This window comes from Diaphorina citri, unplaced genomic scaffold (genome assembly GCF_000475195.1).
Source record: "Diaphorina citri unplaced genomic scaffold, Diaci psyllid genome assembly version 1.1 scaffold3697, whole genome shotgun sequence".
Lineage (NCBI taxonomy): Eukaryota > Metazoa > Arthropoda > Insecta > Hemiptera > Psyllidae > Diaphorina > Diaphorina citri.
In genome coordinates, this window is record NW_007381097.1 from 785 (window position 1) to 16,426 (window position 15,642).

Genomic DNA, 15,642 nt, shown 5'->3' on the forward strand with positions numbered 1-15,642 from the left:
TAGTGATGACTGATGATGACTAATATTTAGCCTGAGATTTTACACTGAACACTGCCACCAACTAATTAAAAACGAAAAAATAACAATAATAATGGGGTATTTAATTGTTTTTGAGAAATTAGAAGTATTTGGACCCGATTAACTGAGACGACTTCAAGGAAATAACCGAGTCAAAAGTTGTGAGCATGTATTTATAAAATGAATTTTCCATCTCTCTCAGACAACAACAAGTACTCTAGAATTTCAGCCCTATCATACAGGGTGGATCAAAAACAAGTATGCCACAAAATTTACGAAAAATACTTCGTACGTGGTGTCCCATTTAAACGGTGGCATTAAAGATATCAGACCATCGAAAGGAGCCAGGGAAACATGGATAGAATGACGAGGCATCCATAATTAAAAAAGTTGGTTTTAATGCCTAAAAAAAAGAGGTTTGACAGAGGGAACTGTAACTGCTAAGGTTACTGTCCCGAAATCGAAGAGAGAAGAAGGATAGGATAGGAGAAAGCCAGTCGTTCCGAGAACGAACATCCGTTCAGGATAAAATCCGCCCCGGGCGGGAATCGAACCCGCGGCCTAGTGCTTACAAGGCAGAGGCACTACCAACCAAGCCAACTAGGCTGGCTTAAGACTAAAAACAGAGTAGAGCAAAGAGCATATTAGAGGTTTTTGCTCTCAGTTCTAGGCGGTTTGAATTCGTCGCTTCCACCTATCGTCACACCCCTCTCTATACATTATGCTCTTGTTATTAAACCCATAAAACACATGAGACCTTGTTTAGACTGCTGGGGTAAATAGACTTTTTAGTCTCATTCGAGCAGGATAAACAATTCTATTCTATTTTATGCTCCACTCTGTTTGTAGCCCGATTAGGAAACAAAACCAAACAAAGCTCAAGGAAATCGGAAATGCTCACTTCAAAGTCATTGAACTACGCGGAATGAGCCATCCGGTATAGTTTAAGTACAGTGTTATAATTTGTTATCAGTACCAGATAAAGATAGAGGCTCTAAGGTGTTCACACTTGATATCTACAGGGTTGACGAGTTTGGAGGGAAGAAATATGTAGGTACGAGAATAATTAAAGAGCTCAGAAGTCCTGGGTTCGATTTCCGGCGAAAGAATCGACTTTGTTACACCCTGTAGACACAATACCCGCGTACACTGGGCTGAAATTTAGTCGATAGCTTTTTTTTCTGCCAGAGTGAGTTTTGATAGAGGAAATTCAGGATAAAATCCGCCCCGGGTGGGAATCGAACCCGCGACCTAGAGCTTACAAGGCAGACGCACTACCCTACAAGCTAACCCCAGGCGCGCCAAGGGGCGATTATCCCAAAACGACTTCAAGGAAATAACCGAATCAAAAGTTGTGAGCATGTATTTATAAAATGAATTTTCCATCTCTCTCAGACAACAAGTAAGTACTCTAGAATTTCAGCCCTACCATACAGGGTGCATCAAAACAAGTGTGCCACAAAATTTACGAAAGATACTTCATACGTGGTGTCCCATAAACGGTGGCATTAAAGATATCAGACCATCGAAAGGAGCCAGGGAATCATGGATAGACTGACGAGGCATCCATAAAAAAGTTGGTTTTAATGCCTAAAAAAAAGAAGTTTGACAGAGGGAACTGTAACTGCTAAGGTCTTATTGTCCCGAAATCGAAGAGAGAAAAAGGATAGGATAGGAGAAAGCCAGTCGTTCCGAGAACGAACATCCGTTCAGGATAAAATCGGCCCCGGGCGGGAATCGAACCCGTCGCCTAGCGCTTACAAGGCAGAGGCACTACCAACCAAGCCAACTAGGCTGACTAGCCTCTTTTTACTCCATCAATTTACTAGATAGTTACCTACTAATAAAAATATGGTTCTTTATATTAGGACTAACTAAAAAGACTAAAAACAGAGTAGAGCAAAGAGCATAGAGGTTTTTGCTCTCAGTTCTAGGCGGTTTGAATTCGTCACTTCCATTTATCGTCACATTCCCTACCTGCTCTATACACTATGCTCTTGTTATTAAACCCATAAAATACATGAGACCTTGTTTAGACTGCTGGGGTAAATAGACTTTTTAGTCTCATTCGAGCAGGATAAACAAGGTATATTCTATTCTATTCTATTTTATGCTCCACTCTGTTTGTAGCCCGATTAGGAAACAAAACCAAACAAAGCTCAAGGAAATCGGAAACGCTCACTTTGAGAACAAACCTTAATTATTTATTTCATTTTTATACAATTTAGCAATATCGGCTATTTGTGGCAAATAAATAAGGTGGCCTACAGGAGAACAAACCTTATCTGTTAAAATCACTCCTTGTACTTAAAAAAAAGGAATATGTCATATCTACAAAAACCAATACCTACCAAAATACTTTTCTTTTAATTTATTATGGTGTGTCACCAAAATACTTACAAATTCTGCAACACAGAGAGTTGAACGCACAATTACTACACTGAATTTTATTCCGTATGGATTGGTCAGTTCTTGCACGGGAACATCAACACCAAACAGACTTTCCGTGTGGTAATTCTCACTGAATGGACTTTTGATGTCAATGATTTTAAGAGCTGAACTCACTTCTGCTCCACATGACTTGCATAGAATATAATCTGAAAGGAATGGAATTATCAATAATGTTACAAAATTAGTATACAGGGTGTATCACAAAGCTAAGTCAAGCCTCAAGTCAAAAAATGGCAGATATGTAGTACAGGTTTTGAAATCCCCAGAATAACAGAGATATCCACCATTTTTTTTTTCACATAGGTACCCCTAACTTGCTCCAAGCATTTGACCATGGTACAAAATGTGTGCAAGCTAGAAGAAAATAAACTTGGTGTGTAAAAAAAATGTAAACACCACTGATCTTTGGTAACATTTCAGCCCAGTTGATTGGTCCATCTCCATTTTGTTTTCAGGTAGCTGAACAGAAGTTTTTTAAAAAAAGAAATCACACACTTTCTACAAGAATTATGCAAAATTGAATTCAATGTTGAAATGTTCTGTATGGTTTAATGACCTAAGGGGGATTTCGCTAAAAATGGCTGCTCATAACAATAATCACCCTCTTTAGGAGTGGATGATATCTAGAGAATAGATATTTATTTTGGAGAAAAATCAACTCATTTCAAGTGACAATTTCTTCGAACCTGAAACCACTGTAACCATGGCAAAAACCTTTTTGCCATTAAACACACAAAAAGAATCCATTCAAAGCGAAAACGAACATCACTCTCTTAGTTCAAAAAAATGGCCAGTAAAATATTTCTTACCAAAAAAATAAAATCTACCTTTTATAAAGCTTTTGAAATAAGGAATATACTTTTTAGTATTGCATTTTAAAAAACGAATAACTTTTGAATAAAAAAAGAATCACACGTTTTTTAGATGAAATCTCAATATCTAGTCAAAACATATCTGTATAAAATAATTGTTGTAATGGAGTCCAGGATGAAGTTGCGGAAAATAATATGTTTGTGCATCTGCCTGGCAATTGGTGGAATGATATACTTTGGATATCTCATCTGTGCACTTGCCCCGAGCACGGTGCATTTTCATTTCAAGGATAACCTAGGTAGACTTCCTGCGTTAACCTCGCCTAGTGGTTACCTTCCACTCGAGAGCCTATAAATAATAATAGGTACAATAATTGCTGGTGTTATTTCCAATTCTCCTCTACTGGGCAGGCAACCTTTACGAATTTTACAAGTTACTCCCATCTGGCCAACTCAATTTTTTACCCTGTAATTCTGTAAGATATTAGGAATGTTTGTGTACAGGATTATATTCACCTCCTGATTTTTTAGCTTCTTTTAATCTTGCCCTTCTAGTTCTATTTACTCTAGCAGCTTATCTTTAATACTTTTTTTAATTAGATTACTTTTAAGGGCAGGGACCATATTTTGAGATAACCTATCATTAGAATTGATCAACCAATTAGAACGCAGCATTTTCGATCAAAGGGCAAAATACTGCCTCCTGATTGGTGGATTAAATTTAATCATTATCTCGAACTGTGGTCCTATGCCTAAATAATTTATTTTAGGATTTTCTCAGGCTACAAAATCTTTTAGACCCCTCCTTAGTTGTCACAATTTTACAGTGACATTTTCACATATCATACCTTTTTTAACTTATTGAAGCTGAATCCAGTGGCTTTTTTCTCCTTGTTAGGGTTGGTAGAGAAACTAAAACTGCTAAGGTCTTATCGTCCCGAAATCCAAGAGAGAAGGAAGACAGGATAGGAAAAAGCCAGCCGTTCCGAGAACGAACATTATCCGTTCAGGATGAAATCTGCCCCGGGTGGGAATCGAACCCGCGGCCTGGCGCTTATAAGGCTGACGTGCCACAAATCAAGCTAACTATTTTCTATCCTAATGGATATGAGAGCAATGAGTCATCAAAAAAGTAGGCTACGTTGTCAAACATATCAAAGGTGCAACGGTAGAAAATCTTTAAAAGGGGAAGGTACATTGCACAGTGCTTCCTCCCACATTGCACAATGATTCAACCTCTTGAAAAAAAGGTTACAGACCGAAGCTTTTTAAAAGAGAGAGTTTATAAAAATAGACCTTTAAATTAAATGCAACAATGCAAGGAATTCTCGCATTCTGATTGGTTCCTTCATTCTCTTCAAAAGAGGAAGGTACATTGCACAGTGCTTCCTCCCACATTGCACAATGATTCAACCTCTTGAAAAAAAGGTTACAGACCGAAGTTTTTTAAAAGAGAGAGTTTATAAAAATAGACCTTTAAATTAAATGCAACAATGCAAGGAATTCTCGCATTCTGATTGGTTCCTTCATTTTGGGTCAATGACTCCTTGCTCTCATATCCATCTGAATAGAGAATAGGCTGGCAGCTGAGCTTTTTACTGACGTGGGGTTTTCCCTCCATTGGGCTACAATTCGTTGTCTTTTTTGTGCCATAATATTATGAATCTCATTATCTAATATGAATGAATTTTAGATTATATTATTGAAGTAATAACATGGAGCTTGTTCCTGGTATCAATATTTTGTCTTTTAAAATGACGTCGTTTAACCTCTTCCCAGTCTGAGTCTGAGGGCCAGGAAAAGCCAGCATCAGATTGCCCAGATGGTCACCCAATCAGTTACCAACCACATGCAAGTTGCTTAACTTCAATGTTCCATTAGGAACTAGTGCAGTCCACATGCAAATATATTGCCACTTGACAAAACTTCTTCACCTTTACAAATAGGTATCTATTTTATTATTAAATAAATAAATCTTCTTCTTCTTCCTAGCCTTTTCCTATTTAAATAGGGTCGGTATTTCTTGTCAGTCTCTTCCAGGCAGCCCTATTTTGTACCTCATGCCGCATTTTTGTTCCATATTCAGCAAAACGTGAACATTTTATAAATTTACTGATTGATGTTACTATCAACTTTACTGTAAACAGAGCTCTTGTGGCTTTGTTATTTATTTAAATCATTTTTTTTTTTTTCGTTATTTTAATAAAGCCAAAACTCAAAAACTGGGCAAAAAGAAATTACTGGGTATTGAACTTTAAACATTAGCTGTCTTACCTACACCGAAAAATTGTTAAATCTTCAGAACTATATACCAACAACATACGGGACAAAGCAAAAACTATGGTGACATCCAATAAATTTTCAAAAGGTGGCAACTTAAAAACTAAAACAAAAAATGAGAGAAGGGAGGGGGAAAAATTACACACAAAATATTTATTGACTGCTCTTTCTGGGCCTATTTACACCTTTTCAACCAACACAAGATTCGAACCAAGGAGTATTAAAACTTCAACTCTCCTTGATTCGATTTTTCTTCAATCAAAGCAGAGTATTCAGGGTGTTGAAAACTTAAAGAATAACATTTTGAGGGGGTGTTTGATTGGGTCAAATCAAGACTTTCCTTCTCAAAATGAGAGTATTTCAGGACCCCTCGTTATACAGAGAAAAAAAGTCTCATTTTGGCCCAATCTATCCTTTAAAATATTATTAATGTTTCTACTTGAAACTCTTAAAAGTCTTATTTTGACCCAATTTTACAGCCTTTAAAATATTATTCAGTTTTGGACACCCTTTGGGTAAACAGACCTATCTTTGCCCTAGTAGACATTCCTTTAAAATATTATTAATGTTTCTAATTAAAACTCTCATTTTTTTTTTATTTTATTTATATTTATCTCATTTTGACCCAATTTTACAGCCTTTAAAATATTATTCAGTTTTGGACACCCTTTGGGTAAACAGACCTATCTTTGCCCTAGTAGACATTCCAATGCACAATATGGCAACACGTTTTCTCTCTCCCATAATATTTCGACCATGGCAAGAGCTAAAATTTGAAAAGAAAGAAAAACCAGGAGAAAATTGCAGGAGACTTTTCAACATGGATTTTGGATTTCAATTTTTTCTTACTTACTTTAGCGAATTAATGACAACTTCCATTTTTGTTTTACACGTAGGATTCTTTAAATATTTGAACAAATACTTTAAAACTTTAAATCAATAGCCTCATCACTGTGTCCAGTAAAAGTTCATTTTGGCTAGATGAAATATTTTTTTTTTTTTTTGAAAATAAAAGATTTCCCATGCCTCACCCCTCATTGGTAAAAAACCAATTTTATATTAGGTGAAAAGCCACTCTGCAGTCAAAGGGGGGAAAAGGAAAAAGGCTTCTAAATAAAAATATCAAAACAGAAAAATATTTCAAAATTCAAACACATTCGTTGTGTGTTTAAAATTATTCAACAAATTGAACAAAATTATGCAACTTTTTTATTTTAAATTCAACAAAAAATAGAATTTTAAAATGAAAATATTCAATTCTTACTCCAAGACTCGTAAGTAGGTACATAAGATTTTTTTTAGAAAAATTACAGTTCGGTAATTTCTACAAAACATGTTGTTTATGTACCTAATTTAAAATCGAATGATTATTTATCCAAAAATAGTTTTTTAAAAAAAGAAATCAGCTTACTTGGGTGATATTTCAAAGTTATATAGCAGGAAAAATGAGGACCAACGGAATTTTTCTCTTTCTCCTATGATTTCTAGATCCCAAGATAAATCGGTTTAAAAAATACCGGCAGATTGTGAACTTGGACATCACAGCATACACTCCCGTAGGCAATGATGTCACATCAAATGTCCCAAGCAAAGCTCCCTTGTAGGCAACACATTAATGTGCTTGTGTGCATACATCATACATTTCTGTGCATTTCTTTCTGCTCCTCCACCAGCGTGCTTGCATACTGGCAATACCCGAGCAAAGCTCCCTTGCAGGCAACACATTAATGTGTTTGTGCACATATGTTTCTGCGCATTTCTTTCTACTCCTCCACAAGCGCACTTGCATACTGGCACTACCTAGCAAGGCAAATGCCTGAAGTCTGACGTCACACATCTTTGAATTCTTTCATTAGAACGGAAAAGGAAAATTGATTTTTTGGTCTATTAGAGTTATTTTTTCGGAGTTTTGACCTCAGATTTGGATTTTTCACTACTTTTTACGTAGGAATCGACCATTTATTAAAAATTTTTACCCATTTGCAACTGCTCCATTGGACTGGAATGTTAATGGTTGCCAATGGTAAACACCGCTGGTGTCCAATAACATTACAAGACAATTAGTTGACCAGAATTGAAGTTAATTGGATTTGTAGGTGTACAGAAGTGCATGCACTGGAATGCAACTGGATGTTACTGATGTTTACACCAAGCCAGTAACATTGGCAGTCTATAATCCAGCCGTAAAGTATTGAGAGTTTACAGAGTATACAAACTGTTTCCAGCTTTTCAGCAGCTAATATGACCACTATATATCCATACCCTTGGTCCCTTGGATGTCTGTCTCTGTGTAGAGAAACAGAAAACCTACCTTCTTTCACTGTCAACTCCTGCAGGCTGTTCGGAAAGTTGGTCAGACCTTGAACTTTTGGGCATAAGAAGGAATTGGTCGATTGCGATCGTCCAAAGAGAAATTTTGGGTCAACTTCTCTTTTACGCAGACGACAATCACTTCTGTCATGATACAGAGAGAAGGAAGAAAGGAGGGAAAGACTAAGAAACAGGTAAAAAAATGAGAGGAGAGAGAAAACAAACATAAAAAATAAAATAAAACTGTATAAAATTATGTATAAATTATAAATAATTATTATGATTAGAAACAAGTCAACTTTCTTCTTCTTCCAAAACAAAAGATTCTGCCTTCGGGAATAGGATTTTTCATTTTTAAAGGGCTGTTCTAAACATTTTATCATCAATTCTCATATACCTAAGCCTTATTTTCACGAATCTTAACATTACCTTGGGGAAAAAATCAACTCGAACACTAAGATTGAATCAAAAATAAATGATTACTTTAACGTTTACATTTGTCTAAGATTAGCTTAGGTTCACTTTTAAACCAAAACTGTCACTCATTCCGATTCACGCCTGCCTCGACGTTGCTTAACTTGAATGGTCTGGGCCAATTTCTTTGAATTGGAAGAAGAAGGGGGGGAAAAATCATCGCGCCTAATCCTATGTACATGAAAACCGAAAGCTGTGATGTTAGAACTAGAAAACATGCTTCGAGACGAACCTGGATAGATTAGAAGAAGAAGAAGGGGGAAAAAAATCATCGCGCCTAATCCTATGTACATGAAAACCGAAAGCTGTGATGTTAGAACTAGAAAACATGCTTCGAGACGAACCTGGATAAAACTGGATATTTTAGAAAATCGAACATGGATAAAATTGTTCACTTGAGAAAATCTTTGAAATGCCCTTTTTTTTTGCTTAAAAATGTCACAATAATGTATTCTTCTAAAAATTTGAAAACTAAAATAGGTTGGAGCGCTCAAGAATGTCACAATAATGTATTCTTCTAAAAATTTGAAAACTAAAATAGGTTGGAGCCAAAAAAACCTTTTTATTGAGACCGTGGCAAAAACCTCTATAAAAGAGAGAGAAAAATTAGTCAGTTGAGTTCTCAATTATCCAGCTTCGACTAAAAAAAAATCTTTGAAATGCCCTTTTTTTTTGCTTAAAAATGTCACAATAATGTATTCTTCTAAAAATTTGAAAACTAAAATAGGTTGGAGCCAAAGAAACCTTTTTATTGAGACCGTGGCAAAAACCTCTATAAAAGAGAGAGAAAAATTAGTCAGTTGAGTTCTCAATTATCCAGCTTCGACTGTAAATCCACTATGTACACACAAAAAAAAATTAACCTGTGAGAAGATGGTAAAACCCAAAGTCACCCTGGCGAACAGGTGTTTGGGGTTGTTATACGGTTCAGATTCGTCTGGGAAATTAACCTGTGAGAAGATGGTAAAACCCAAAGTCACCCTGGCGAACAGGTGTTTGGGGTTGTTATACGGTTCAGATTCGTCTGGGCATTAATTGCAGGAACCAAAGTCCATTGAATAATGAAGAAATTATGTTTTATCTTGTAGGTAACTTTTGAGCTATTTTTACTGGTCCGATTGTTACATTAAAATTTTTTAGGTAATTATTTTTATTACTTTTTGATATTGAAACTGAAGATTTTTCTCTCCAATTTTAATGGACCAAAAATGGAGCTCTTGTAAACAATGTATCAACAATGGACCAAAAATAAATTAAAACCTCGTTACAAATGTCGGAATTTTTGACCATTAGGCCATTTTTGCCCAATTTAATTAACTTCTGATAAAACAACAGATAATACTTACCAGAAAACAAAGGTCTTACCATCTTCCTAACACACAGAGTCCCTCTCTCCTACACAGCGAGGGGCGGTAGCTACGATATAACTAAGTAAATAGGACCCTGACGCTATCACACATTCACACCAAAAGAACGGAAACGAGCTTCAGAAGAGTGAAAATTTCGAAAGAAAAATATAACTTACGTAACATGACTTTTAGTTGAAAAGTCATGGACAGGACGACAGCTCGATTTTATCTTTTGTTAAGGTTTAACTCTGCATGGCAAGTATTTTATTACTGTCCATTATATTCTCACGTTACTAGATGCTAGCTGTACTTATTTATTTTGAGATCTAAATCCAAGTAAGTCCTACATCCCCCCCTAACAAACAGTCACCGGGGTTTTTTTTTATTAATATAAAAATTTCTCAAGCATGTATAATAAATATCATCTTCAACACAAAAACAAGTTAGACCCAAACTGTTCTCTTTCTAGCTTCTTTCCAAACTACCGATAAGATCCATCATCACTAAAATCACTCAGCGAACTTGAGGACGAAGAAAGCATTGATAACTGATCGCTATCAGCGTTGTAAACACAGCCAGAAAGCCCATCTGTGGGAACTTCGCCAGAAGTGGGTTGTGGGTGAACATAGCTTCGCGGAGTAGAGCTAGTCTGAGTTCCTTTCTCAAGCATGTATAATATCACCTTCAACACAAAAATAATTTAGACCCAAACTGTTCTCTTCCTAGCTTCTTCCCAAACTACCGATAAGATCCATCATCACTAAAATCACTCAGCGAACTTTCGCACGAAGAAAGCATTGATAACTGATCGCTATCAGCCTTGTGAACACGGCCAGAAAGCCCATTTGTGGGAACTTCGCCAGAAGTGGGTTGTGGGTGAACATAGCTTCGCGGAGTAGAGCTAGTCTGAGTTCCACCATGGGTGGGAACTTCGCCAGGATTTGGTTGTGGGTGAACATAGCCTCGCGGACCTTGCGGAGCAGAGCTAGTCTGAGACAAGCCATGAATGTGAACTTGGCCAGGATTGGATAGAACGTGGCTAATGTTGGGAATGGATTGAGGATAGGTAGCGTTGGGATAGAGGTCACGGGTTTTGGATTCCCTTGATTCTAGATTGTCGGGGGTAGCGTATTTCTGGATGTAGGAACGAACCTGGAAAGGAGGGGAGGAAGGAAGAAGGAGAAGGATGAGGAGAGGGGGGTGATGAAAAAAAGAGAGAGAAGGGGAGAGAAAAAAGGGAATGTAGGGGGAGGAAGGAAAAGAAAAGGGATGAAGAGAAATAACGGAGAGTAAAAAAAGGGGGGAAAGGAGAGGGTTAAATAGAAAGGATTTCCATCCTTGGAGACGAATATAAAACAAAGTGGTTTGATAGAGCGAACTGTAACAACGGATGTCTTATCGTCAGAAAATCAAAGACAAAAGGAGGACAGGATAGGAGAAAGCCAGTCGGTCCGAGAACGAATTTTTGGTGCTCACTGCAACATGTAACTCACTCTTCTTCCCTCTGTAGCCCGTATTAGGTAGGTATATAGGGAGTTAGGAATAATTGAATCATCGATTGAGTAGTACGAAAAGGAGTAGTTCTTTTATACAACTCAGAACTCACTTTTTACTCTTCACAGCTTTACACACTCTTTTGACTCTTGTGCATGAGACATATATGTATGTACTCGTTTCGTGTAAATTGATAATAATAATAGACTCTTGAGTTGAAGGCAACCACTAGGCGAGGTTAACGCCTTAGGCGTTTTCTACCACCTAACCCTTAGAGCTCCATTATTATGTGGTCAAATTCTCAAATAAATGAGGATAAAATTCCATACCTCGGATGGGATCGAACCCACGCCCTCCTGATTACCAGGCGAGCGTCTTGTCCACTACGCCACCGATGCTGGCTGGCTGGCTCCCTTGATATGATATTATCAACAAGCTACATGGTTATACAGGTATTACTTGGCTACACAGAATTCACTATTTCAAACAAGTCCTACTTTGATTTAAATGTTCTCAAGTAGTGAAAGGTAGTACATCAGAGGGGAACTCAGAAACACGATTATTAATCTACTTACAAATCGTAGTAAAAACTAAAAATCTGGTGTGAACATCACACGACTTTCCTTATCCTATTGAATGATGCTTATTTGAGCGTTCTTTTACCCTAACTTTTACAATATCTCTAACCGTTTTGTCGCTATAGCTGAAAACCGCCAAAAAACGGTCGAAATCTGTCCAAAAGCGGTCAAAATACCGCCAAGCGCAGCAACCATCTCAAACAAACGTTTTGTGTTGCATCCTTGTCACATTAGTGAACCACATACCAAATTTCAAGTTTCTAGCTTATACCGTTCCCGAGATATTGTTAAATTACACCAAAAACCGCCAAAAAGCGGTAAAATGCCGCCAACCGTAGCACCGGTCTTAACCAAAAGTTTCGTGTCGCATCCTTGTCACATTTGACAGCTACATACCAAATTTCAAGTCTCTACCTCTTACCGTTCTCGAGATATTTTGTTTACAGACACACGGACACACAGACACAGACACGGACCAATGGCTGAAACTTTGGATTTAAGCTCTCCATTGTTCTCTTTCCACGAGAAAACGGCTTGCCCAAAATTTGATGAAATTTTGGCACTTCGGAAAGGAACCTAATAAATGAGGTCCGACAGACCTAGGTCTCAAGGTCTGAGACCGCGGTCTGTCAGACGATATCAGTGTGATTGGCCGCCATTGGAGTATAGTAAAAGATTATAGGTAACTGTTAATTGTCCAATTGTCCATCGGTTTACGCAGTAGTAATTAGTAATATCGACCTGGTATATTAAATAAACTAATAAGGTTAGTCAGAAGACTTCCCCAACACTCAAATCCACAGGACTTCATAATGGATCCCCGGATATCTATGTTAACCTTGATTTTTCTTTTTTTAATTGTGAATTATCTAAGCGTACCTATATCTTAACAATTGAATTTGCACGGAATTTAAATGGAGATGCAAGATCCCAAAATCGGTAACATAAAAAAAAGTAAAAAAATAAATAGAAACCTGTAAAAATTTACGTCGGTTTGTTACGCTGATAAGACCTCTTTAATTCTCAAGCTGTGTCCACACTTAAACGACCTCGTCGAATTTAAAAGGGTAGTGTTCGGGTAGGTGCACCCTCACCTTCCACACGCCTCCCTCATAGGGGGTGTCACGGGGTCCGAAGAACTTCACGCAGAACTCGTTCAGGCCTGGGGAGAGAAAGAAAATATTACAATTGTTAATTATCCAATTGTCCATCGGTTTACGCAGTAGTAATATCGACCTGGTATATTAAATAAACTAATAAGATTAGTCAGAAGACTTCCCCAACACTCCAATCCACAGGACTTCATAATGGATCCCCGGATATATATCTATGTTAACCTTGATTTTTCTTTTTTTAATTGTGAATTATCTAAGCGTATATCTTAACAATTGAATTTGCACGAAATTTAAATGGAGATGCAAGATCCCAAAATCGGAAACATAAAAAAAGTAATTCGAAACCTGTAAAAATATACGTCGGTTTGTTACGCTGATAAGACCTCTTTAATTCTCAAGCTGTGTCCACACTTAAACGACCTCGTCGATTGACGGTCGACTGACGAGGTGAATCTATGTTGTCGAGGCAGTGTACGCTTTCAGTCGACGTCAATCGACCATCGATCGACGAGGTCGACTATGTGTGGATACAACTTTATTGTTCTCTTTCCACGAGAAAACGGCTTGCCCAAAATTTGATGAAATTTTGGCGCTTCGGAAAGGAACCTGATAAATGAGGTCCGACAGACCTAGGTCTCAAGGTCTGAGACCGCGGTCTGTCAGACGATATCAGTGTGATTGGCCGTCATTGGAGAATAGTAAAAAGACGTGGTTATTGTAGCGGTGTAGCTGCACCGAGGGAGGTTGATGGTCTGTACTAGTCTGTAGCCAAGATTACTTAGGCCGTCCTGAACCGCAGTCAACCATCATGAGGACCTGTGCTTTTCCTTTGAAGCAAGATAAACCCTTTGTAACCTCCAGCAAGCCAGGCTGGTTAGAGTTTGGCTACTCTGATCCCTATTTATAGTCCCACAGGCCCAAAAAGACGTAGTGTCGATTTTCCACTCACCTCCCAATATGGTAACCTCATGCTTGCTCCGCAGTCAACCATCATGAGGACTGTGCTTTTCCTTTGAAGCAAGATAGTTCAGCATAGCGTATAAATGTGTTAACTCATCATGAAAAACCCTTTGTAACCTCCAGCTAGCAAGGCTGGTTAGAGTTTGGCTCCTCTGATCCCTATTTATAGTCCCACAGGCCCAAAAAGACGTAGTGTCGATTTTCCACTCACCTCCCAATATGGTAACCTCATGCTTGCCCTATAAGGTATTACGTAGGTATATCTATCTAGCACGGTTAGAAAGAAATATAGGGAGTTTCCTGATACTGGCAATCAGTCAAGCGGAATGTTAAACGAAATAATAATAATGGTGTTAGCCCAGTGACTAGATATCACTGGCCTGAAGGTAGCCAAGTGCTTAATGTGCTAACCTGGAGGGTGTGGGTTCGAATCCAAGCTACGGGAGAGGTTTTTATATTTTTTTTATTTTTTATTATTATTATTTTTTTTTATTTTTTATTATTATTATTATTTTTATGTTTGCCAGCGCTCGGTGACGACATGCTGAGAGTGTAGGAAGTAATTTTGACTGCTTTCGATATCCCTCGGGTCTGAAATCGATCGAAGAAGTTCGATCGACGGCGGAAACAAATCGAAAAGTAACTTTAGAAAGAATGGACAATCGAGCGACACTGAAAATCACTTGATTTTACACAAAAACGCGCGAAAACTGAACTCACAATTTGATTTTTTCCACAAAAACACGAAAAATAACTCAAGAGTTGATTTTTCTTTACAAAAACGCGAACGTTTCACCGGAATTAAAAGAAATCACTTCACAGTCTTTTTCGCTCTATGCGATTCTCGGTGGGTTGAGGTAGTATTCAGTTGGTGCTATGCTGAGAGAAGGAAGACCGGACAAAGCCATTAATCCCGAGAACAAACCTCACCTGTTGAGGACAAAGTCCGCTAGGGCTGATTGAGAGGGCTGAGAGAAGGAAGACCGGACAAAGCCATTAATCCCGAGAACAAACCTCACCTGTTGAGGACAAAGTCCTCCCCAGGCGGGAATCGAGCCCGCGATATAGCGCTAACCAGGCAGACACGCTACTTTCCAAGCTAACGAGGCTGGCTAAGAAAAATTCTTAAAATATTCTGAAAAGGCTGCCAAATTAAACTAATGAAATGCAAATTTTTGCACTCAGTACTTGATGCCCCAGGCGGGAATCGAGCCCGCGATCTAGTGCTAACCAGGCAGACACGCTACTTTCCAAGCTAACAAGGCTGGCTAAGAAAAATTCTTAAAATATTCTGAAAAGGCTGCCAAATTAAACTAATGAAATGCAAATTTTTGCACTCAGTACTTGATTGAGAAATGTGAATGTCTCAAGATTTAAGATACAGACTGTATCATACGTATAAGGTATTACGTAGGTACATCTATCTAGCACGGTTAGAAAGAAATATAGGGAGTTTCCTGATACTGGCAATCAGTCAAGCGGAATGTTAAACGAAATAACAATATAATAATGGTGTTTGCCCAGTGACTAGATATCACTGGCCTGAAGGTAGCCAAGTGGTTAATGTGCTAACCTGGAGGGTGTGGGTTCGAATCCAAGCCAAGGGAGAGGTTTTTATAACATTTTTTTTTCCAAAGAAAAAGTCCGTTTCACATTTTAAGACATATGTCAGGAAGAAGTGTTTAATTTAGACTTTCAGGTTAGAACAAGATGTCCCACCTCCTTATTGAAATGTGACAAGAAGAGAAAGAGCACCCACCCCTTTATTAATTAATTAAATAATAATAATAATCGGTCAGCC

General features: G+C 37.8%; 1 protein-coding gene and 5 long non-coding RNA genes across 6 annotated transcripts; 1 reads left to right on the plus strand and 5 right to left on the minus strand.

Moving 5' to 3' along the window:
• Positions 1–2,418: 2,418 nt before the first annotated feature.
• On the minus strand, positions 2,419–7,927 carry LOC113472043 (the record flags this gene model as incomplete). The annotated part of the gene is made up of 2 exons (XM_026831588.1): positions 2,419–2,615; positions 7,873–7,927. Coding segments are annotated over 2 exons (252 nt in total), but the record flags the coding sequence as incomplete, so codon positions are not given.
• LOC113472039 lies at positions 5,412–6,959 on the minus strand. The gene is made up of 2 exons (XR_003394519.1): positions 6,245–6,959; positions 5,412–6,086 (listed from the first exon to the last, which is right to left on the minus strand). It is a non-coding gene; the product is annotated as an uncharacterized LOC113472039 (long non-coding RNA).
• On the minus strand, positions 7,928–8,827 carry LOC113472040. The gene is made up of 2 exons (XR_003394520.1): positions 8,690–8,827; positions 7,928–8,577 (listed from the first exon to the last, which is right to left on the minus strand). It is a non-coding gene; the product is annotated as an uncharacterized LOC113472040 (long non-coding RNA).
• Positions 8,828–9,069: 242 nt separating this feature from the next.
• On the minus strand, positions 9,070–9,427 carry LOC113472041. Its single transcript, XR_003394521.1, has 2 exons — positions 9,296–9,427; positions 9,070–9,208 (listed from the first exon to the last, which is right to left on the minus strand). It is a non-coding gene; the product is annotated as an uncharacterized LOC113472041 (long non-coding RNA).
• LOC113472042 lies at positions 9,153–9,583 on the plus strand. The gene is made up of 2 exons (XR_003394522.1): positions 9,153–9,250; positions 9,338–9,583. It is a non-coding gene; the product is annotated as an uncharacterized LOC113472042 (long non-coding RNA).
• A 3,247-nt stretch (positions 9,584–12,830) lies between these two features.
• Positions 12,831–13,868, minus strand: LOC113472038. The gene is made up of 2 exons (XR_003394518.1): positions 13,831–13,868; positions 12,831–12,928 (listed from the first exon to the last, which is right to left on the minus strand). It is a non-coding gene; the product is annotated as an uncharacterized LOC113472038 (long non-coding RNA).
• Positions 13,869–15,642: the final 1,774 nt, after the last annotated feature.